This window comes from Dermacentor silvarum, chromosome 7 (genome assembly GCF_013339745.2).
Source record: "Dermacentor silvarum isolate Dsil-2018 chromosome 7, BIME_Dsil_1.4, whole genome shotgun sequence".
NCBI lineage: Eukaryota > Metazoa > Arthropoda > Arachnida > Ixodida > Ixodidae > Dermacentor > Dermacentor silvarum.
Window position 1 is genome coordinate 61,053,430 of NC_051160.1, and position 22,930 is coordinate 61,076,359.

General features: G+C 46.7%; 2 protein-coding genes across 2 annotated transcripts in view; one reads left to right on the forward strand and one right to left on the reverse strand.

Annotated features, from left to right (window-relative positions):
- Window positions 1–6,488: 6,488 nt before the first annotated feature.
- LOC119458101 (polyadenylate-binding protein 2-like) lies at window positions 6,489–9,590 on the reverse strand. The gene has a single exon (XM_037719918.2). The coding sequence runs from the start codon at window positions 9,340–9,342 to the stop codon at window positions 8,668–8,670; it is 675 nt and encodes a 224-aa protein (XP_037575846.1). The 5' UTR covers window positions 9,343–9,590; the 3' UTR covers window positions 6,489–8,667.
- A 399-nt stretch (window positions 9,591–9,989) lies between these two features.
- Window positions 9,990–22,930, forward strand: part of LOC119458099 (phosphatidate phosphatase LPIN1) — a 99,650-nt gene continuing 86,709 nt past the window's right edge. The window contains exon 1 of the mRNA XM_037719914.2: window positions 9,990–10,204. The gene's annotated coding sequence lies outside the window, so the exon portion shown is untranslated. The remainder of the gene's footprint in view (window positions 10,205–22,930) is intronic.

A 22,930-nucleotide genomic window follows, 5' to 3' on the forward strand; every position in this document is an offset into this window, starting at 1 on the left:
GCGTACGTTTTGTCTTCTCTCTCTCACGCACACCTTCGGGCGTGCTAGATATAGTACGACCACTCTGCCATCCGCGTCAAAATTTATGGCGATGGAATCCGCTGCACAATGACGCAGCGCTACAATCGCGTCCGCGTTGCGCATTTTTTTTTTTTATGGAGGACGGTCTTTTGGAGAGTGTGTTGTCTTCATAAAACGTTTTTGTATGTTCGCACTGTTTTTGGTTTTTCATGAGCGCGCAATTTTTTTGTGCAGCTTATTAGTTTATAAGAGAACATTCATGCGAGCAAAGCCCACCGCACCTAAAGGTGGCACGCCAATCACTGCAGCGCAATTTTTTATATATCTCATTTAACTTACGCCACCCCAACACTGCTGCACCAAGGCTGCACACCGAGGAATTCGCTTATACGCCTAACTTTCGCCTGTTTACAATGCGTCGGATTTCAGATTCTTCGAAGTTCGCCTGCAACCCTACACTGCCAACATGTAGTTGCTCTAACTTGCACGAAGTGGTCTAAACTTCCAAACGAAATTAGCACTTGTAGACCACTTTGTTCGCCATTTATCTCAGATCAGTTTTTTTTTTTATTATTCCCCGGGCTATTCTAGCAAAACGGGTTGCCAAAATGAAAGTGCACATATTCTTTTTGTAAAGGGGTTGCAACAGGTCATGCAACAGGTGGTGCCCTATTACGAGGGAAGTTTGGATTAATTTAAGTCCTGAAGCCCTACCAGGGTCCTTCAAGAAAAGTATTGAAGGACCCTGGCCCTACTATTGTTGGTGCCACAAATGTACATAGATATTATGCAACCTACACAATACGACTTCTGCTCAAGCACAGCATTCCGGATGCATGTGTCCAAACATGGTTCGAGAAACTGGCTTCGGCTTTTTACTGACAAGACAGCATGCTGTAGAAGGGGTGAATGCCCTTCTGCCTAGGCTCAAGTAAACTTTTATAAATATATGTGGACACATTCACTAACTAGTATTATGCGTGAACACATTCCTACATTAGAGACAAGGCAAGAAATCGCAAGATCAAAGTTTTTTGTATGCACTGTACACGGGCGATTGAAAATCAGCAAGCATGGCCACATCGAACGGTTCTCTAACCATGCATAGAGACGTGCACAGAATGTGCTCCATTGCTTCGCAAGCACCAACATATTTGAAAATTCTTTCTTCCCCCCATACAATTGCAGAATGAATGCTACCTGTCTTCTTTGTTTGTTTTTTTAAGTCAAGCTGAAAGTGGGTTTAAAATGCACACTGCAGTCACTCTTGCAATGACAAGTTATGTCATGGCCTAGTCACTCACCAAGCCAATCCGTTTTTGTCATGTCATGCCCTGCCGTTTCTGATATGTGCACTGCATCAACAGCGATAACTTGAATGTTTAAAGGCTTCTGTTCACTGTGCAAATTTCATGTGTTGCTTTCTCATTTTATTTCACACTGTCGCCCACTTGCTTGGTCTTCACATCTAAATACCCCACAAAAAATTCACAACTTTTTGACTCCATAGTTGTTTCGGAGTTGCATATGCCAGGAAAAAAAAGTAGGGGTGTGCGAGCATTTGAAATGTTCGAATAACCAATGGAATAGTCATTATTTGATTATGTCCTCAAATCAAATAGTCACTATTTGAAAATAGGAATATTTTTCCAATATTTTACATCGTCAACTATACACGATCAAACATTAAGTTCAAGCAAAAATGCTATATCTTTCATCCCATCCACAGTTCAAGTTACTAGAGCATGCTGCGTCAACCAGTCAGCCGGACTTTGCCGATTAAACAGGATCACTTGCAATAAAATGTTTAGACACGGCATTCCGCAGTAGGTATTGTTGATTACTACAGTTAAACCTCGTTACTATGCGTCTGCTTAATAAGCAATTCCGGTTTAAATATAGCTGTGATGGATCCCCCACCCTGCAGCCATTGAACTTCTTGTATTGGTTGACCGCATATACCGTAGTCGCTTACAGCATGCCAAATGGTTAGTGCGTAGTATTTACTTCATTTTTTGGCGCGTAGAAGCAAGAAATTGGCGAAATGTTGTGCGCACAGACCATAGATAGGGAAATAGCGGCGCATGGACCTTTCACAGACTGTAATTGCCACCAAAGTGACATCAAAACATGGCGGCCATGATGCGTTTCCTGCTCTCATAGCTTCTGGCGCTTCCACGTCGTCAGTGGATGATGTCCCTTCCATATCCGAAGCGGCGCGTGCGTTGACCGTCATGAGGGCATTCGCAGAGAAATGGGGCCCGATGAAGAAACTGGCTCACGGCGTCACCTAGTTTGAGAATGTTGTTGACGCTGCCACGGCGGCAAGTGAAAACCACAGATTTTTAACTGTTGGTGAGTCTGTGTATGTTTGAGTGAGAATAAAGACATAGTTCATCTGCCATTGTCAATTAATTAGTACATTGCTTAGTGCGTACGTGATCCATGTTCCCCACCAACTACATATCGAATCATATGATATGATTAATAATAATCGGGCCCCTCGGTTCCCTTTCTTCTCGTACGTATCATCGAGGTTTTACTGTATTTACCGATGCAGCAACTGTGTCCTCTCATCGAATTAAATGTGAACATGTCTCATTGCAACATACTTTATACAATGTTGGCACCAGGGTGTCGGAACAAAATGTTTTTCATTCTGGTTTTAGTTTCGTTCCACTGAAAAAAGTTCCGTTCTGGTTCTGCTCCGGAAAGAAAAAAAAAAAAGATCCGTAACGGTTCATAACGGTTTTGGTTCGCATGCAAAAATTTTCTACGCAAGGTAACAACAAAAACATACATTTATATTTCTCAATAATTTGAGAATAAATTTCTCAAATTTGTTTCTCCAACATCTTTCTCAAATATTTTTCTCAATTTATTTGCCTATGGGTGCAGTAACCGTTTTGCGCGTGGTTTGATACGGTAGTGTGAATGTTATGCGGCTGACGACGAGGGCTCGCACTAGTCGTCTTGCCCTTGGTGAGATCGTCCTTGCTTCGCGCTATTATGAATTCTGAGATCACGCTCAGTGCCTTGAGTCAAGGCACTGGGCATGATCTCAGAAGCAACACATCATAGAGTGTACTCGCTGAAATGCGAGACCACTGTTCTGATAAAACGAACTTAAGCGAACGATAAAGCTTCGGTAACAAAGCGTTGTACCCCTAGAAAATGAAACAATGAGCTCTTGAGCACGCAAGCCCTGGGTTTTGCTACGATGCCGATCTGCTAGTGCACCGAGCGGCAGGCTTAGATTAGTGGAGCACTCGACCGGCTATTGCTCGCACTATCGCTGCCGGAGATACAAGCTAATTCTGACGTTGCCCGACGTCGGTTGCTGCAGATTGCAGACTTTTCCCTTGAACCGAAAACCGACCAAAAATATTTCGTTTCCATTCCCCCCCCCCTTCCCAAAAACAAGATAATAAATAATGTTTCGGTTACGTTTTCGTTCTGGTCAAAAATTTCATTTTCGTTCCGACACACTGGTTGGCACCATCTGCTGCAAGATATAAAACTAGAGAAAAAGTACTTTTATTTTCACTGTGCTGTCACTGCAGATGACACTATGTCTGCTTGTGACGGTATACGCAAATATTGATTGGTTCACAAGGTTACATCTATAAATTTCATGTGATCATAAATGACCATGTACAGGGGTGGGACTATCCAAAGTCATTTTGGCGCAATTTCTGGAGCGGCTCGAAATGCAGTTTGGAGCAGACAAAATAGCATTTTTGAGCAGCTTGGAGCAGACCAAATTTCATTTTGGCACAATTTGGAGCAGATCAAATTTCATTTTGAAGCAGTTTGAAGTTTGAGCAGGCAAATCTGAATTTTGGTGGAATAATGAAATACGTCGGCGCACTTCGAAACAACGACAACACACAGAATAAACCAACAGGAAGCTCGCAGTAGAAGTGCACTTTCTACAGTTATAGCGTACTTTCATACGTAATATGGAAGAGTGGGTCGAACGACAGCTCGGCACATGCTTTCCTGTAAAGCCGGAAACATCGGTTGGACAAGGATCAAACTATATATTCCCGCACCTACGCTCATGACGATGGCTGAAAATATTCTCAAATTATGCGGTCCAATCGACGCTGTAACAAAATTTCTGGGTCACCATATGTCACCGCAGACCAAGAGAGCCGAAATCATGCAACCCGGGGCTGTTATAATGTAAAACTGTTCCAATATGTTTTTGTTGCGATAGCAATTATATGGACACTCGAAGCGCATTTCTGGCGTCGCCATGATGTTCCATACAAAGTTCTGGGGCGATAACATCGTCGCCGCGCGCCGTATGCTGTATGTGCGAGTGAAAGTGTGAGAATGGGCCGACAAGGGTGAGCCGACGATGGCGGCTCAATCTCGCGCACGCGAGGGAGGAAAGCGGGGACAAAGCGCGCCATCTTCCATCGCTCGCAAGGCACCGGGGGGGAAGGGAGGGAGGGGTTGTTCTACTCCGGCGGCTGCTGCGCATGGCGCGGGCCCTACCTTGAAAGCGACCTGCGATAGGGACAGAGTGCCAGTGCTGATAGCGTCGTGCGCGCTGTTTTTCGCCGCTTAGTTCGCGCTGAAGCGAGGCAGCAGAAAATGAATTCGCTCGCTGCATGGCACGCTTGCTCACTCCAGCATTTTCACAGCGAGTTTCTGCAGTAATCGAGTGAAATGTGTTCATGTTTGCTTGTGCATGCGTGACACCATGCTTGTTAATTTAGTGAGTGGACACATGTTTATACGGCCGATAAAACTACTATCCTTGCTTCTTAAATATCTGCCTACTAATTTGCTATCACAATCGATGCTTCGCCTTTCAGGCGATACTGCGACTTTTTATTCCAAATCCGCTATTAGCCTTTCGTGATAGGCCAAAATAGCTCACATCTCACCCATATGGGCATAAAAACAGATCGGAATAGTTTTATCTTATACCGGCCTTGGGACACAGACGCCCGCCCGTTTCACCCGCTCCAGCGTGTTCCTCCGAAATATCTAGTTCGCTCGCAGCACTCTCAGCCTACTTTTTGTTGTTTTGCACCTCAGTAAGGGAGCGCTGCTTGGCTCTGCCCACTCAACCGTTTCTAGTGTATTCTAAACACAGCCGCACTAGCCGTTCCGAAAGCAGCAACAACAGCCGGCAGCGCACGCATCGGCCGGATGTGCCGAAAAGTGCATTGTTATAAGCGCGAAAATTACCAGAAACTCTGCGGGAGGTGCTGTCAAGCGGTGTGCGTAATGTGAATGGCTGGACTCTTTTTCGGAAAATAAATGCACTCGCTGTTTGCGGCCACTGCCGAAGCTGTTCTGGCACAGGAGTTTGCGTCTGTATCAAAAATGCGCAATTGGCGCAGGATTCCCACCCCTGCATGTATTCTCCTAAGAGCCCGGAGTCTACAAAGAACCTGCTTAGTTGTTCTTAATGCTCCCTTTATGCTTCTAATAAAGCATGCTTTATAATGTGCAGTGTAATTACAAACTTTCTATTGAGAATACCAGGACGTTAAAATTGTTTAATATTAATGGTGAGAAGGCGCTACATTATTCACAAACTATTAGAAAAATATTCAGCATTCGTTTATTGCACTACGCGATTCATAGTCGATTCAGTCTCAAAAACTGCTTTTCGCACACCCCTAGAAAAAAAAAAGGGATGGGCCAACCAAAGACCCCAAGCAGTTCTGACCTGTTCAACCGCCCATGGCTTAGCAGTGCTGCATCCCAAATCTGTTCACAACGTGACGCACCAAGTTTTGGGGAAGCTACACTTAGCATAGTCAAAAGAGCTAAGCCACATAAACACGCATTTGCCTAGACAGCACGCCCGTTTCGTGCACCTGATGCCACAGATAGTTTGTGCGAGATTTGCCTATGGTTCTCGTTTAGGTGATGGCACTTCCCACACAAGTTGTCTGGCTTGACATTCCGAAACTGCCATAGGTCGGCATACTCACGAGTACACCGACTCGTACTCACTCGACACTGATTTCAGAGGCAAGAGATCAAGCATCAGTGCGTGACAAAGGGTGTGAGTGGACGTATCTACGAGTGAGCATCAGATACAGAAGTATGAACATGAAAGCCGGTGATGGCAAGTTTGTGGAAATGAGCCCAAACTTAAGAGACTGTCAGCACGTGTGAGTAGATGTGAGTGTGTATGCAAGTGATTGCCAGTAAACGTGAATGGAAGCAAGTACGAACGCAATTCGTCGGCTGGCGAGTACAAGTGAGCACAGGTAAGAATGTGAGCGAGTGCCGGCGTGTGCAAGTCGGTACATAGCCTGTAAAAATATTGGTAAATGAGTATCCACTTATTTTGCCAACCTGCACAGTGGGTTACGAAGGTTGTTGCAGTGAATGGCTCCAGATTGCTTGACCACTTCGGATTCTTTAACATGCACCCTAAAAGCAGCAGTTCCCACGCAACTTGGTGCAAAAAACAGTGCAGCACGGGTTGGTACGATGTATAGATCATTTTCTTTTTATTTTTGAAAGATGAAATTTTTGTATTGTGGGTCGAAAGGCCCCCTCAGTTTCTTTTGGGCAATTTTCTGTTGATATTCAAGGTAGATTTTCTTTTTTTCAGCATTGTCTTTCTGCAAAAAAAGCTTTCAGAATATTGCTCTTTCAGCAATTCAACATGTTTTCGCAGTCCGACGCTGCACCAACAATGAAAGAACAGATGAAATAGACGCGTGCTTCACTGTAGCCGACGCATATACAAAAAAAAAAAACAAGTTTGAACAACAAAAAATAAAAAAAGAGCACCTTGATCTATCCCAGGAGAACAGAAAAACACACACGCAAAATGACAGCAGGAATAGATGCCAAGGCCTTTTTTCGTTTTCCCTTACCATCAACCAAGAATAAAACGAGCAACAGACTCTGCGCCGCTCTCCGCCCACAAATGTTGATGAGAAATGTTTGCTGTTGCCACCGCATGTAACATTCCCACCTGACCAGGCGACTAGGCCGGTCACGTTTAGCTTTTTTTTTTTTCACTGCTCCACAAAGCCTGCGGAGATTAGGCACTAGTCACTGCGCTAGGATTGCTTCATGCGCTGGCAACAGTCTCTTTCTACCTACTCTTGCTTTCCCCACCGACCGCACAATATGTTGTGATGATGCTTTGTTTGTTTTTTTGTAGTGTTGTGGGAATGACTTTACAAGCAATGTGAACACAACAAGAAGAAAGTTTCTCTTTCAGCTTCTCTCCACAGTTCCGAGTGCACCGAGCCGGGGACGTTTGCACGTTAATAACACACACCAAACGCAGAGCAAGAAGTAGTAGTAGCAGACAGAGGAAAGAAAGACGCGTGTGAAGACAACACCCAAAGCAAAAAGAAAGAAAATAACAACAACAAAACACCGCCCAACATGCCGCGATGAACAAGGAGTCACATACCCCAACCAAAGCAAGTTGCAACTCTGAACCAAGTCTGGCCAATGACTACTGAACTCATGGAACATTTACATCTCTCCAAAAAAGGAAACGGTCGAGATGGGTGTTGTATAATAGCCGAACTACCTGGGAGCACAACCCCCCCTGCAGGCCTCAAAAACAATGCTCAGACGTGTCTGCGCACCATGACTGACACTCCTCTCCCAGCAACGAAGAAATGCATTAAAAAAAAAAGTTTCACGTGGCCACTACACAGTGACGCAATGATCCTGCGTAAGGAAGGCAACCATACCCTAGTTAGTGACTGCTTAGGCGGGAAACCTCTTCACAACAGCTTTCTTGAAGGAACTATTCTGTTGCATGCACGCATGCCTAACAATCCCTGTAAGCTGATCCTTCAAGTTGAAGAAACGGCGCCTGCTATGAAGAAGCATGCGTGAGACGTCTTGGAGTAGCGCAGCAGATGAAAGCACATATGAAACGGTGCACCTGACCAACTCCTCCCATCAAAACCGATCTTCATCGGATGCTGGTGTGACCAGCCACACGGACATCCCATACGACTCCAGACACACTTGTCTCGTGCAAACGCCAACGTGCCCCACATTTCACTGATTATTGATTGCTGCCTCGTGACATCCCCCTAATGAAACTAGTACCAAGCGGAAAAAGGTTTAAGTGCTATCGAACCAAAATGACTCTCTGAACATGTCACGTTAGGCAACTCGAACTTTTCTGCCATGACCGTTCCTTTACCCAGTTCTTCCTGAACGCTTAGCATTACGAATTCAGACAAGTGGTGCTGCAACACTACTGCAACAAGGTAAGTCATTCAAGAGCACCTGCTGTTGCACGACGTCAGTGTGTTTTAGATCCGGGAACAAACGCTGCTTGCGCACGCAAGAAGGCCGGTAATCTCAAAGCTCTCTACTAAGCGAGCCCGGCGTGACTCGAGGTTTTTTATGCGCCACACATGACAGCGGCGCTTCGCTACTTTGCAAGCAGGATCCAAACCTAGATTGAGCCCACCTGCACATTTCGCAACCGCACAGAGGTGTGCTACATTTCGAGCGGTAGAGACAAGTGTGTTTGGGGTGGTACGTTTGGCAGAAAGGGGGGACGGGGGGGTGACCAACGGAGTAAGAATGAAGGGGGGAAAAGGGCAGGAGGGAAACAAAGAAAAAAGAAAGAAAAGGGGATCGGAACATGCAAACAGCGCGGCCCTTTCTTTTTTTCTAGTAAGGATAGAACCACGACGCCCTGCGCGGTCGGTAGGCGCGCCGTGGAAAGCGGTAACCGCCGCCACCGCCGCCGCCGCCTCCGTAGTACATGCCGCGTCCGGGCCTCCGGAAACGACCACGGGGCGGCCTGTTCGTCGAGCTGATTCCCGGTCGGTTGGTGCGCTTGGTCATCACCTTGATCTGGCGGCCGCGGAACAGCGATTCGTCGAGGGCCATGGCCGTCTGTATCGAGTCCTTGTCCGTGAACTCGATGTAGGCGAATCCCTTTGGGTGTCCCGAGAACTTGTCGCACAGGATGGTCACCCGGTTGATGGAGCCGCAGCCGTGGAAGTGCTGCTCCAGTTCCTCGGCCGTCGCGCCGTAGTCGACGTTGCCGACGTAGATGGAGCGCGCGTCAACCTCGATCTTCTCTTCGAGCGTTAGGCCTAGCGAGCCGCCGGGCGGGCTGATGCTCATCTGTTTCTCGACCTCGCTTTGCATCTGCTTCAGTTTCTCGGCCTCTTCCTCCATCTCCCGCACGCGGGCCTTGATCGCCTCGAGCTCGGGGTCGTCCAGGCTGTGCTCGTCGCCCAAACTTTCGTCGAGCAGCTCGCCGCCGGTGGAATCGTGCTGGTGATCGCCGTTCTCCTGCGCCTCGGCGTCGCCGTTCTCGACGGGATTGTCCGCCATGCTTGCGCGAATCTCGTTGGGTTTTTCTTCCGGCACAAAAAAGAGAACGCCACCGGCTCACGCGGCTGCGGATTTGCAGACGGATGCTTCTTCGTTCGCTGGTGTCGCACAGGCGGGACGCGTTCACTACCGGCGGGGCTCACATGAAACGCGATTTTTTTTTTTTTTCCCTAGACGCGTCCACGAAAACACTCCAAATACAACACAAACCGCGTAAGCAACCTTTGTCTTGTTGATGGCGGAAAAGTTGGTGCTGATGACGATGCGGCTGGCCAGGCATCTGCGCTTTTTCTTCAACTTTATCAAATCTTATTGGGTGCGAGATAACGAGAAACAAATAGATAACCCGTGAATCATATGTGAGCGTTTCGCGCATCTGTTGTTTTATTGTATTTTTTTTCTTCCAGATAAATTTGCATTTGATATTTGCTTGTTTTCACGGAGGTCTCCAGGGGAGCGCAGTGACCAGTATCGTTATAAAATCACACTAAAATACTCTACTAACTTATAGTAATATAATTTATTTCTTCGAGCATTGATTAATTAAAAATTTCTAAAGTTATTTTGCAAGACACGTACTGTTGGCGCTGCTCGCCATATTTGCCGATTGCAGCGCCACAAACAGCAAGCGGTTATGGTTTCACATTCTGCTTGCCGGTCTCGGGAGCGCGCACTATTCCTTTGCTCGACCGGTGTGATCAGGATTTTGGATGTGGACGGTGTGGACGCCGTGCATTGCTGCATTGTTTCGCGTATGACTGCGACGCGACGCGTCCCTCGTTCCTGGAACCGCTCGTCGGCGTTACGTTCGAAGGAGGCTTCATGGAACATCGGCCCGTAACAACTCGACGCTGAACGAAGGGTGAGGAGCTGTACGCTTTCGTCTGGCGTAGATACGAACAGCTGACAGATTCGTATGAGTGCGTGCCTGATTTCCCTTTGCTCTGACGTAAACGTCACGTTAGTTTACGTCCCTGGACGTCTTTTAGTGCATCCTGTTTCTGTCGCCTGTGACATCAAGCGGTGCACGGCACAGTGTGAACGTCTTTAAGCACTCAATTGCGCTAGACGGTCCAACTTGCACCGCGTGGTACGAGGATCCGTCAATGTTGTGTTGTTTCGTTTCTTATCGTTGGGTTATCGAAACGCGAAGGCGAACCGGCACGCTTGACGCAACATTGCGTCGTTTCTTCCGATGATGTAAACACAAGCAACAATTTTGCACTCCCTGAAACCTGTGATTGAAAGCTCACTTGAGGTGGAAGGGGGGGGAGCTGAAAATGAATTGGCGCTTTGCCGACCAGCTTGCTTTTTTTTTTTTTTTTTTCGTTCTTGTTTTTATAGTATACTTTAGAGTTGTTGACGTCCTGACACATACGTTCCAAATCAATAACTTGTGCCATTTGGCGCTCCCTCCTGGTTCGCTTATTTACAAACTGCAGCCTTCTACGACATCATCGAACATGCGATGCGCCACCACGCGCGCGTAGTTCTTTTCCTCTTCGAAAAGCGCCCACTCCTCCTTAGGACGGTCGAAAACACGATTGATTTCCTGCATCAACTGCGCAACACTGATTGAAGAGTTGTCGTTAAGGGTAGTTTTATCGCACAGTGCACATTCACTATCGTAAAGTACAGTGAAAATGTGCCGTGATCGAGTACACAGCCTTGAGTAGGAGGTTTTATCTGTGACTCTGAAACTGGCACAGTTAGTTACGCTGTGCTTGCGTGATTGTTTGGCAATCTTCCCATCGGTGAAAGTTACATCTTTCTTTCCTCCTACGTTCTCTCGTTACGCACCAGGGATATAGTTACCGTGGAAATATGCCGAGCCATCGTGGTCAAGCAAAATAGCCATTAGGCGCACACTCGGAAGGATCAGACTACGTGTGTGTGCTTCTCGCCTCCCCGCACCGCGTCAGTGAAATCAATTTATTTCAGCGCGGTGTAATTAATTACGAAACCATGGTACACGGCAGGGGATTCTGCTGTTTGACTCCCTAAATGTGTTACAAAACAGCTGTAAGAATTGTAGGAAACTCATTACCGGGGGGGGGGGGGGGGGGGGGGTAGGCTATAAACAAAACATTACGAATACCACGGTTAAGTGCCAAAAGCTGCGTCTCCACGTACGTGAAAAAAATAGCTACCTCCATCATCTCCTCATGTTTGCTATGGTAAAAACTGCATTTCATTGCCTAACCGCGGAGATGAAGATGGAACTACGTGTAGTACGTTGCCATGTTGTTGCCGCGTCCTGGTATTTCTCAATGTTGCTTCCGACCGTCTGGGACGACACAGAGGTCTAGGTCAACTGGGTGTCAAATTTCTCGAAAGCGGTTGTCAAGAATACGAGTAAAACACTAATTTACAGTTACACATGCACCTTAGTTCATACCCAGAATGAATACTTAGCGTAATCACTTCCGAGTGAATGTCAAAAAAAAAGTTGAAGGTAATGTGCAGAGGTCTAAGGAGGATAAACAAATGCAACCGTGCTGAAACTCTTGAATGAGAGAACTTCGTTAAAACAACAGGAAGGCATTTTTTTTCTTAATTTGTAGAGAAACTGTGGTCACTGTAGTTTGATGGAGAGTGAAGCGTATTTGCATATCGTATTGTTTTCCTCGTGCCGTCTTGGTACGAGGAAGCGGCGCGTAATTTACGCAGCCAGGGAAACAAAATAGAAGACGTTTCAGAGCGGAGAGTAGGTTCTTCACTACGTTTGTTGAAGGGGCGCTTGGCCCCACTGCAGTGAACACAAGTCATGAAAGAAGTACACAGTGTAATACAAGTGTGCGTGATGCCGGATATTTTTTTTTTTTTTTTTTTCGTTAGAGTTCGTGACTGACTGCCTCCGGTAGCTTCCTCACGGTCCTACTTAATTTTTTTTTTTCTGGTGTTGTTGTCTTTGTTAGATGAAAGAAAGCAGAAACAGGGGCACCGAATTACGTGGGACGTAGCTCACAGAGACCACACAAGAAACTAGACTTCTTTTTTAGAAACACGCCGTTCTTTTGTTTTGGGGTTCCTTTTGTTGCGATAGCGCTCCGTGCACGATTCACGGTTTCGTGTTGGGGAAAAAAAAAAAAAAATTCCAGTGCTTGCTTGCATTCTGCTTTATTGTTACTGAGTTGTCATACCCTCTTCTGTTGTTCGTTTTGTGAACCTAGATAACGGGTTAGATAACTGATGGCTAAGGTAGGGAGTCTGCGAGATTCCTCTACGCCGCTCGCGTGGCCTGCAGGCCACTGTCGATTGCGTCTGGCCTTGGACACGGGCATAGCGCAAGGCTTTATGGAAAATTTTCGCCTGTAACTCACGCTCTCGCACAGTGGTATCGGTGTCAGGCACTGTGAGCGGTAAATTTGTAACTTCTGCTAGAGAGCCTCTATACTTCTGCGACGCAACTTCTGCTTCGAGGAAGAAAAGCCAATTTTTCTCGATAGGATGGCGTTAAAAACAAATGGTGGTCGTGACGTCACCAACCGAAAGCAGGAATTTCGAGATTGACCTCTTATGACTCTGAAAAAGCTTCGTTGCTGCGGGGTAGTTGAGTCTGCAGTGTGAACACCACCTGTTGTCTTTGGAAGCTTATAAATGGTATAACGTTTTGGTAAATTTTCACTGGGGTATTTTATTTATTGAGCTCACACTATACGAGAGTGATATTGGCGTCACCTATGCAGCGTAGCAGCTGCTTCAAGGAAGGGATGGAATGTATTTAGTCCAGAAAGCCATCCTTCTGCTCATAAAGGTTTCATTCGAAGAATATTCATTCATTCGAAACCCGATATTTTTGCCGGCGTGCATATTACCGCTAGCCTGCTATAGTTCTGCATAGAGGGGGGAGAAGTATTAAAACATTACAGAAAAGGTTGGAAAAAGAATAAAGACGAAATGCGGGTAAACCCCGTAATAGTATTTATAGATGAAACTTGGAATGCAAGTCAATATCCTTAATTGGTGTTGGGTACAGGGATTAGCGAAATAATTTTTTTTTTTTCGCCGGGTTCCACACTCACCCCATGACTGATAGTTCGACGCGTGCTTTGCTGTTTACGTATCGTGATTGAATCAACGAAAATATATAGTGTTCTCGCTATCTCCAAACACGCGCTTTCACTTTCGGGAACTTGGTGAGAACGTTGCAAACTTGATAGTGATGACGCTGGCATGTCTAATTAGATAGCATGTGCGACACGAATAGTGCAGTGCATAACGTATGCATCATCGAATCTACGCAAGCACTACCGTCGACTGCTCTAGAATAGTGCAAATGATATGCAACGATGCGTGTATGGAAAACAGCTGACCGACTCGAGCGGTCAGGTTTTTCCCAGCAATTTAAGAGTTCGATCTTTCCATTTGCTCTTCCTTGCTGAAGTGTCTCCATCTTGGCACCGGCACTATGTCGTGACGATATACCGGGTGTTCAAAATGAAGCTTTACGGAATTTTTAAAAATCGCCCGTGGCAGGTAGCACAATTCTTATCGTTGAGCTGGGCTGTTCGAAGAGGCGGACAGTAGTAGCACGAGAAATCGAAACACTTATTCAACTAATTAACTGCTTAGTTAATTACTTTACGACACATTGCAATTTACGAATTGTAGCCGGTGAGCTTGCAAGACGCATCCACTTTTGAAATGAATTTTCAGGATGACAGCAGTTTCGAGATATTATTTCCCAAAGTGTGGGACGAAATACATGGGCGTTCCAGTTACGTTTGCGCTTCAATGTATAAAACATCATTTTGGTAAAAAAGTAAGTGGAACAACAGTGCATTTTTACGGCGAGTTTGATGGCGCAGTATCTCCAAACTGGTGTCATTCTGGAAATTCATTCCAAGTCGATACGCCTGCCCAGCTCACCGGCTACGAATTCGTAAATTACAAGGTGTGTCGTTAAGTAATTAACTAAGAAGTTAATTGGTTGAATATGTGTTTCGATTTCTCGTGCTACTAAGGTCCACCTCTTCGAATAACCCCTGCCACAGGCGATTTTTTAAAATTCCGTAAAGCTTAATTTTGAACACCCTGTATGTAGTATACATCATTGTCAGCGGGGATTTTATGACCCCCTGCAAGCGATATTATAGTACTCCAACTGCTTCAAAGATGCGCTATACTGGAACGTTCCGTGTGCACATCCTTAAATCCGTATGCTTTGTGTACAATTCTTACGGACATTATGTGGAATTTACATGGATTCCATGTATATTCAGTAAGAATTGGATTGAATTTTTGCGTTTTACGTGCCAAAACCACGATTTGATTGTGAGGCACGCCGTATAGTGGGGCACGGCCGGACTCGACGGTGGAGTCGAGTCCGGCCGTGAGTGGGGGAACTCCGAATTAATTTTGACCACCAGGAGGGGATGTTTAACGTGCCCCCAAAGCACGGTTGTTCTTGCATTTCGCCCCCATCGAAATGCGGTAGATTCAGTAAGAAATATGCGGAAGTCGTACAGAATTATCGGAATGGCATACGGAACATTTCAGTGGGGAGAAAACTAATTCTCATGAATATAGCGCAATATTAATTTTCATTTGCGGAGTTGAAGCCCGGTATCAGTGCGCACTATGCGTTCAATGTGCGCCTGTTTGTATACTCTATACCGCTGCGTTCGAAACAGTCGTTCCCGGAATCGCCCATGCAAATACATTGCTTTATTATTATTTTGTCTTAATTAGCAAGTTATCCCTGTGACATAAATGCCTGAAGCATCCATAGCATGTTCTGTTCGATGAAATCTTGCGGGGATCTATGGTTTGTGTAGACCACGGATCCAAGGGTGGTGGTCAGGTGGGCAGCTTGTAGCCCCACCTTCGAAACTCCCTCGGGAGCCTGTGAGGTAACTGAATAAATGAATAAATAAATAGGTAGCGGCGCCTCGATAAGCGCAGTCCGCGAACAATTGGTCAAGAAGCCCGCGAATACTACACGCGAAGTGGATCGAGCGGCCAGTCGCGCGGCAACTTTGCGTGCGCATTCGCGGGCTTCTTTCATCCTCGGAAAAACGCTTTTGTGTAGCACGTATTGAGCAACAGAAAGCTGCATCTGAAGTTTTTCATATAGCTACACAATTTTGTCATTGACACTTTTCGTCTAATCATAGTAATTTAGAAGGTAATTAAATAATTAAGGCTAATTATGTAATTAGGCGCAATGCAAATAATAATCTGAGTATCTCCAAGCGACGGCAAACAACATTACCTTGGTTCTGTCCAGCTACATGGCATTTGCATATTTTTAATGCTTAGCTCAAGTCACGTAAAATAACTTGTATTTATTTTTTAAATTTGATTATGGTTATTTTAGTAATCATATTCCGGTGCTTGCCCAGACGCGGCGAAAGCGTACGCGTAGCCGAGTCCGGCCATGTTCAGCATGTCACTCACGTTTCTTTCTCCACTGATCTTTATCGGTGTTTTTCTCTTATCCGCACTAAGACCATTGTGTTGCTTTATACTTTTAAGGAGGCTATTGTTGCATTAGCTTTGTTTTGATTTCACGCAGTTCTCGAAGCACTCGTGAGACTGCCGGGGCGGAGGTGAGGGGGAAAATGTAGACATGCTGCCGCCACCGCAGTCTTTTCACATGCGCAGAGGCACCCCGCCAAAAGCAATTCAAACTTGAGCTTGGGGTGTACCGAACCCAAAGAAGTTGTAATTGAACCACGTTGTGGCCAAACTTCGCGGCTCACCGTGTTCAAGAAGCCGTGCAACTCTGTGCATGCATGCCGCGCTGCCGTAGGTATTGTTGACTTCGACTCGGACCCATAACATTAAAGAGAACTGTTTTAAAAAACGCTGCGCCCAGCGCGATTCGTACTCCACCAAGCTAGCACTGTCAACGCTGTTGTGATCCTGCATTGACCCTGCGAGACCCAGTCGGTCACGGAGAACGGTCGTGTAAGACGAGCCAACGTTCTCGTCAGAGCCAGTTTCAACTGCGGCGATTCAAAGGAAACCATTTGGACACCGCCAGACTCGTTTGGGCGATTTGTGGAGTGGCATTCGTTCTAAACGGGACCTCGTGGTGCCTATTATTTTGACCGGTCATCGCTTCGACAATGGGGATTGTGTGTCCTAGGTGGGCTTCCCCCTTACGTGCCTGTGTTTTGGGCCAAACTCTCCACCCGAGAAAAGGAGCTGCAGGCATCTGGATTGGGCAGAGATGAGGTGACCCGTGACCTGACACCGGATTGGGTGAAGGCGACGTGACCGCGATGACGGAAGGGATAAAAGACGTACGAGACGGACGCTCTGTGATGATGCGATCGAGATCGGCAGCTCGAATTTCAGCTCTGCGCGTCATTCGTGTGTGGTCTGACCAAAAATTTAAATATAAACGTGTGTTGTAAAATACCCTGAATCTCAGGCCAAGGGCTACGATCCTTACTATGCCAGGGTGCGTGAACTTCCCGCATCTTCGGACACGGTTTGCTTTTGCTGACAAAATGGAACAAAAACAGTATTTCCACCGCAGCGTCTTCAAGAAAATTGTCTCTTCTTGGTTGACCTTTTTGAAGGTCGATATTTTTTTTTTCGCGAAATGCGGCTTTCCTCTCGGTGAACTTTTTTTTTTTTTGAAATGTACCTTTAATGCATTTAGAATGACTTGCGCTCCAAAAGCACATTTGTAAAGATTTTTCTTTGAACTAACATTAAAGCGATATGTCGACTTGGCAACGCTGTCTTTATTTTCTTATCTTCGTTTCTTTTTCTAGCGCGCTATCGTCGCATGTGTCGCTATCCGCAAGCCACATACGTGCATTATCATTTATAAAACACGAAATAATGTGCTCGTTAAGATTCAAGGCATGCGAATGTGCAGCACGTAACGCCTGGAACACCATACTGGAACAGTGTTCACAGCATTCCCAAGCTCAAACTGGAAAACTAAAGGAAAACATATGTAGCAGGCACAACGAGTTGGAATCTATATGCAGCTAAGCTTTGTGTGAGTCCATAGAGAGTCAAAACACAAGTTTGTGTTTATTGAATGTCCGCACAAAGTGACACGGAAGGCTTTATTCAAGCATTGTGCAGAGAGGCTAATGCAATGCCGCTGCCGCGGATGCGCAAAGGCAAGCGTTCTGGATCTTTTCTTTTTCATTACCCCGCACGGCCGGCGCCGCCGGTGTCGCGGGGGCGAGCGCCATCTGGTGGTGGTGCGAGGAACCCAGCGGCGGGGCGCGTACTCCGCTGTGATTGGTTGGCCTATTCGGCATGGGAATAGTCATGACCGCAGTACTCACAGTGACGAAGGCCGGAGAGGTTTGCAAAGGAAAGCTTCGCTTTTTAAATGGGCGCGCGCTGGTCGTGCTTTGTAGTAGTGGTATATCAACATGGCGTCCTCGTCGATGTCAGTGCAATCTGTCTATGGCGAACGGTTTGACGGGAGCTGTCAGGTGTGTACACATTCCTGCCTTGTCTTCCCAGTCACCTCGTCAAGTATCACTGTATGCGATCAAACGTCAAAGAAGACCTTGTCCGTCGTCATGGGCTAACGAGCTAAAGGGGGGGCCTTGAAGGTGTGGGCGGAGTCGGCCACCGTCTTGCCACAAGGGATCAATATCGAGCACCAAGGGCGAGACGGACGGTGGGAAAGCAAGCGAGCATATTGTTTGCTGACAATAGGCTGGTTGGTGGGATTACTCGGGCAACCGGTCGTGGTGTATACCTTAGCGACAGCTGCGACCTTTTTCTGTTTCTGACGAGCGCGAGGTCGCTGGTTCGATTGGTGGCCGCGCGGCGACAGCATTTCGATGAGGCTCGGAATGATAAATAAGAGGACGCGTCGTCTGTATCTAAATTGAGGTGCTCGTTAGGAACCCCAAGAAATCAAAGTTAATCGGTAGCCACACAGTATAAGGCGTCCCTCGTACGGGTCGTTGATCCCGTTATTTTTTTTTTAATTCGATTTCGATTACCCGCCTTTTCCTTGCTTTTCCCGTTGCGGTCAAGCGTATATATGTTTTCGAAACAAGCAGTAATGATAATACCCGACCGTGTCACTACGCCCTGTCACTAGTGGCTATCGAACACGACGATCCGGGTGATGTGTGCGGTGACCGTTGTCACTCGTCATCACTGTTAATTTTTTTTTTTTTTTTTTTTTTGCGACGCAAAGCGGAACCAGCCCGCTGTGGCCTTGTCGCTGTTATCTCAGGTTGTGTGTGTGTACACCCTGACACAGCGTCGTTGTTATCTGGGCGGCGCGTATCTTTGCCGTTGCGCGAGTGGGCGGGCGAGAAGTTCCGGACGTTGACGGGCGGCGGGCTTCGCGCATTCTGCGGCACTGCCGCTTTGGAAGACCGCGGGTGCCGTTGACCCCGCGGCTGTGTGTGAAAGTGGCGGAGCGACGCCTGGCTTAGCTCTCTCAACGAGACGCCGAGCGCAGCCCCTAGCGACAGCCCACGTGGAAGCCCTAGCGTGGCTTCAAAAACCCTTTCCCATATCTCGTCGGTCGGTGGTTCCTCCGGAGGCGAGTCACACTCCTTTGAAGTTCTTTCCCCTTTCCTACCCTTTCTCTCTTTTCTTTCTTTCTTTCTTTTTATTTGAGGCATCGTCCTAGGTCTCATAGTGTGCGCCTTTGTATGGGGAGGAACAATATAGGTCACGGAGTGCGGTTGCACGCTGCGTATATCTGTATACGTGTATAAAAATGGCAAGCGATGGCAGCGGTCGTATAGGGCGGCCTATGTATGCCTTTGTTAAGCGCGCGTTGCCCTATGTGGGGCCAACCGTTATCCGATGCACATAGTCCCGGGAAACGTTGGGCTTAAGCGACGTGCAGCACAGACACAGGGGGTCGCCAGCTCGATGCCTGGCCTTCGTGTCCGCAGATAAAGAACCCCGGGTGGTCAAAATTAACCTGGAGCCCTCTGCCAATAAGCGATAGTTAGCCTTTAACGAGCCTCCTTGAACGGAAGTGGCGCATTTCTGTTGCTGTTTTTCTTTATCGGCTTACAAAGCTTCTGATTTGTCTCTCTGTGGTTGTGCTCAGCCTTGATTGTCAAAATCGAACAGGTTCTTAGGATTATGCAGTGATATTTTCAACATTGTAGTTCTGCTCAGTGATTTCCAGTAATTTAACGAGGACGCCTGTCGTGTCAGGGATTGGATTTTGACGGCGTCTGCCTGAGGGCCCAGTTAAATTTTCATTGATGAAGATGGAGCAGGATCATCGGCCTATTTTTATGTGCACTGCAGGACGAAGACCTCTCCCTTCGATCTCCAATTACCCCCGTCTTGCGCTAGCTGATTCAAACTTGGGCCTGCAAATTTTCTAATTTTGTCACCCAACCTATAGTTTTCTGCCGACCGCGACTGCGCTTCCCTTCTCTTGGTATCCATTCTGTAACCCTAATGGTCCACCGGTTATCCATCCAACGCATTACATGGCCTGCTCAGCTCCATTTATTCCTGTTAATGTCAACTAGAATATCGGCTATCCCCGTTTGCTCTCCGATCCACACCGCTCTCTTCCTGTCTCTTAACGTTAGGCCTAACATTTTTCGTTCCATTGCTCTTTGTGCGGTCCTTAACTTGTTCTCGAGCTTCTTTGTTAACCTCCAAGTTTCTGCCCCATATGTTAGCACCGGTAAAATGCAATGATTGTACACTTTTCTTTTCAACGACAGTGGTAAGCTTCCAGTCAGGATTTGGCAATGCCTGCCGTATGCACTCCAACCCATTCTTATTCTTCTGTACATTTGCTTCTCGCGATCATAGGTCCCCTGTGAGTAATTGACCTAGATAAGCGTACTCCTGTAGAGACTCTAGAGGCGGACTGGCGATCCTGAATTATTGTTCCCTTGCCAACCTATTGAACATTATCCTTGTCTTCTGCATATTAATCTTTAACCCCACTCTTACACTTTCTCGGTTAAGGTCATCAATCATATTTGTTGCAGTTATCCCCAGCGTTGTTGAACAGGACAATGTGATCTGCAAACCGTTGTTGAGGTATTCGCCGTTGATCCTCGCTCCTAAGCCTTCCCAGTTTAATAGCTTGAATACTTCTTCCAAGCATGCAGTGAATGGCATTGGAGAGATTGTGTCTCCTTGCCTGACCTCTTTCTTGACAGGTAGTGTTCCACTGTTCTTGTGGAGAGTTATGGTAGCTGTGGAGTCCTTGTAGATACTCCCCAAGATATTCGCGTATATACTCCTTGATTACGCTTGACGGACCATATTATACTCTCAAAGAACCAAAGAATGAGAGTATCAAGTTTAGAGAACTGGTGAGCCACAATGACCAAAATACGAGAAAAAGAGTGCATGACGTCACAATGGCGGTTGGGTTACGGCGCGAAATGAAAAAAAAAAAAAAAACCTCTTAAGCTTTGACCTTCATTTAGTTTTCTAATAATCAAACCGTTACTGCGAAATTCACAAAAACGGAATTTTGAAAGAGCATTTTAATAGCCTCAGACTGATGTAGCGTTGCTATTTTGTGCCTCTTCCTCGAATTATTTTTTCAAGGGAAGGAAGGTGGGGGAGGGGACGGATGAAAAGGGGGGGGGGGGGAAGGGGGGGTCGTGCGAGTGCTAGCGGTATCGCATAGCGCAGTGCGTGTATATGCGACGGTGGTTCTCAAGGCTCACGCTTATAGGATCGAGGCTTTCTCGACTCTTGGTGACTGAATATTCGGTGTATACTGCTTCAATGCCATTTCGTCCGGCATCGTTTTCTCCGCGAATGTTTGGATGTCAGTCATGCCTAGTTCCGGGCTGCATTTCTGATGAGCAGCGCAAGTGCTCGCTTGTTTTCGAGCGCATAATATATTTAATGTATTCGTCTTGTTGCGTCATAGCTCAGAAGGAGTCCTTTCTGGATGGTTTCACCTGGCACTCTCCCCCTATTGCCCGTTTTCTGACGACCCAGTGGCATTTCGCACTTGGCATTTGCATCGTGTATGTTGCAAGCAGTGGCGTCATTTCACTGGGGCGCGAGCAGGTTCTCCTTGCCTCCTCGCGGTGTGGATGTGTGACATTAAAAAAAAAGTCAACTGTCTTGGGAAGTGATACCTTAAGCAACGCTATGCGCTGTTCACTAAGTATAGCGAGCCGAGCGTACACACATTTCATCAACCTAATAAATTTAGTCGCGTCGTTCTCGCAAAAAAATGTGCTGTCATTGAATTTGACGTACGTGTCGCATACGCGCAGATATGTGAAGCTGACTGACGACGAAGTCAGCGGAAGCGCGGCGGAAATATAATGTTATTTCAATGCGTAGCATTATATGGTTGTTCAGCTGAAAAATCCCATGTGAAGCCACGAAACCCCTTTCCCAATACAGGGCGAGAATGCGCAGTTGTGCGCGCGGTTGATAGCTGCCACCCGGAGTACAAAGGACCCATTGTCCGCGATGACATTAGGCGCGTCCGTGCAAAACATTCTACCAGCCCGTCCGCTTTCGCCATACGCAGATTCGAGGCGTTAAACATATAGGCCAGAAATGCCTAAGCCTATACTGCTAAAGTAGATACTTGGGCGAGTTGGTATGACATACTTGGAATTTAACACAGCGCGAAAGACACAGCGCCTTGTCTGTGTCCTTCGTTTACTGGCCTGCCGTCTTTCGCGTTCTTTCAAATTCGAACTAAGCCTATTCCGAAAGGGGGGATAGTAAGCAGTATGGGAGGCCCTGATAAACACCCGACCAGTGAGGATGGAAGGTGACTAAAGGGGACCCAAAACGAGACGATGCGGCACTCGTTCATTAATGACGCATGCGCGCGCAAAACACGTTGGTTATGCCGCGCCGGGTATCGCGCAAGCAAACGTAGTCGAACCTCCCTGAACGGGAACTATCGAATATATGCGTAGCATTATATGGCGGTCGGCGTGGTACAAAATGCATGTACGTTTTGCAATGTAATATGTGCATATCTCTTCTCGTATTATACTCCTCACGCATATATAAATAACGCATACTACGTCATCATAACCCCCCGCACACGTCATTACCACGCATACCACATTCACCACCACGCCGACCGCCATAAAAATGCTATACTCATATCCTGGACAGTTACCGTTCTGGGTGATTCGTATCCGCTTAATTTTTGTTGATCTGCAGGATAATAAGGGGTGGCGGGAAATATTGCGATACATGTCGTATTCTCTATAGGAAAGAAGAAACGCAATTAGAAAAGACAACCGGTAGTAACCGATCCCGCAACCTATGGGTGAAGCGTGCGCTACTCTTCTGTATACTTGAGACGTGCCATAAATGTCCCTCCGCCTATACTTTCTTGGGTATTCTCCTCAAGTTTATGTCGCAAGTATCGCTGTTCCTTTCGTAACACAGAGATGCACATGTGACAGCGGATGACAAGGGTTATCATGTTGATGCTCCCGTACATATAAATTTTAATGTCGTGCGGAGCGACGCCTGTCTCTGGGTGACAGCAGCTAATCTTGAAGGCCATGCTTTTGACGGCACGCGCCGGAAGCGATTGCAGTATATTGCGGTTGGCTGTATATGTGCTCGAGCATCTTCGAATCAGAAAAGTAAGAAACGTGACTCTTTGCGTGGTTAGCGTCAATGAACAAGAATGACATTAATT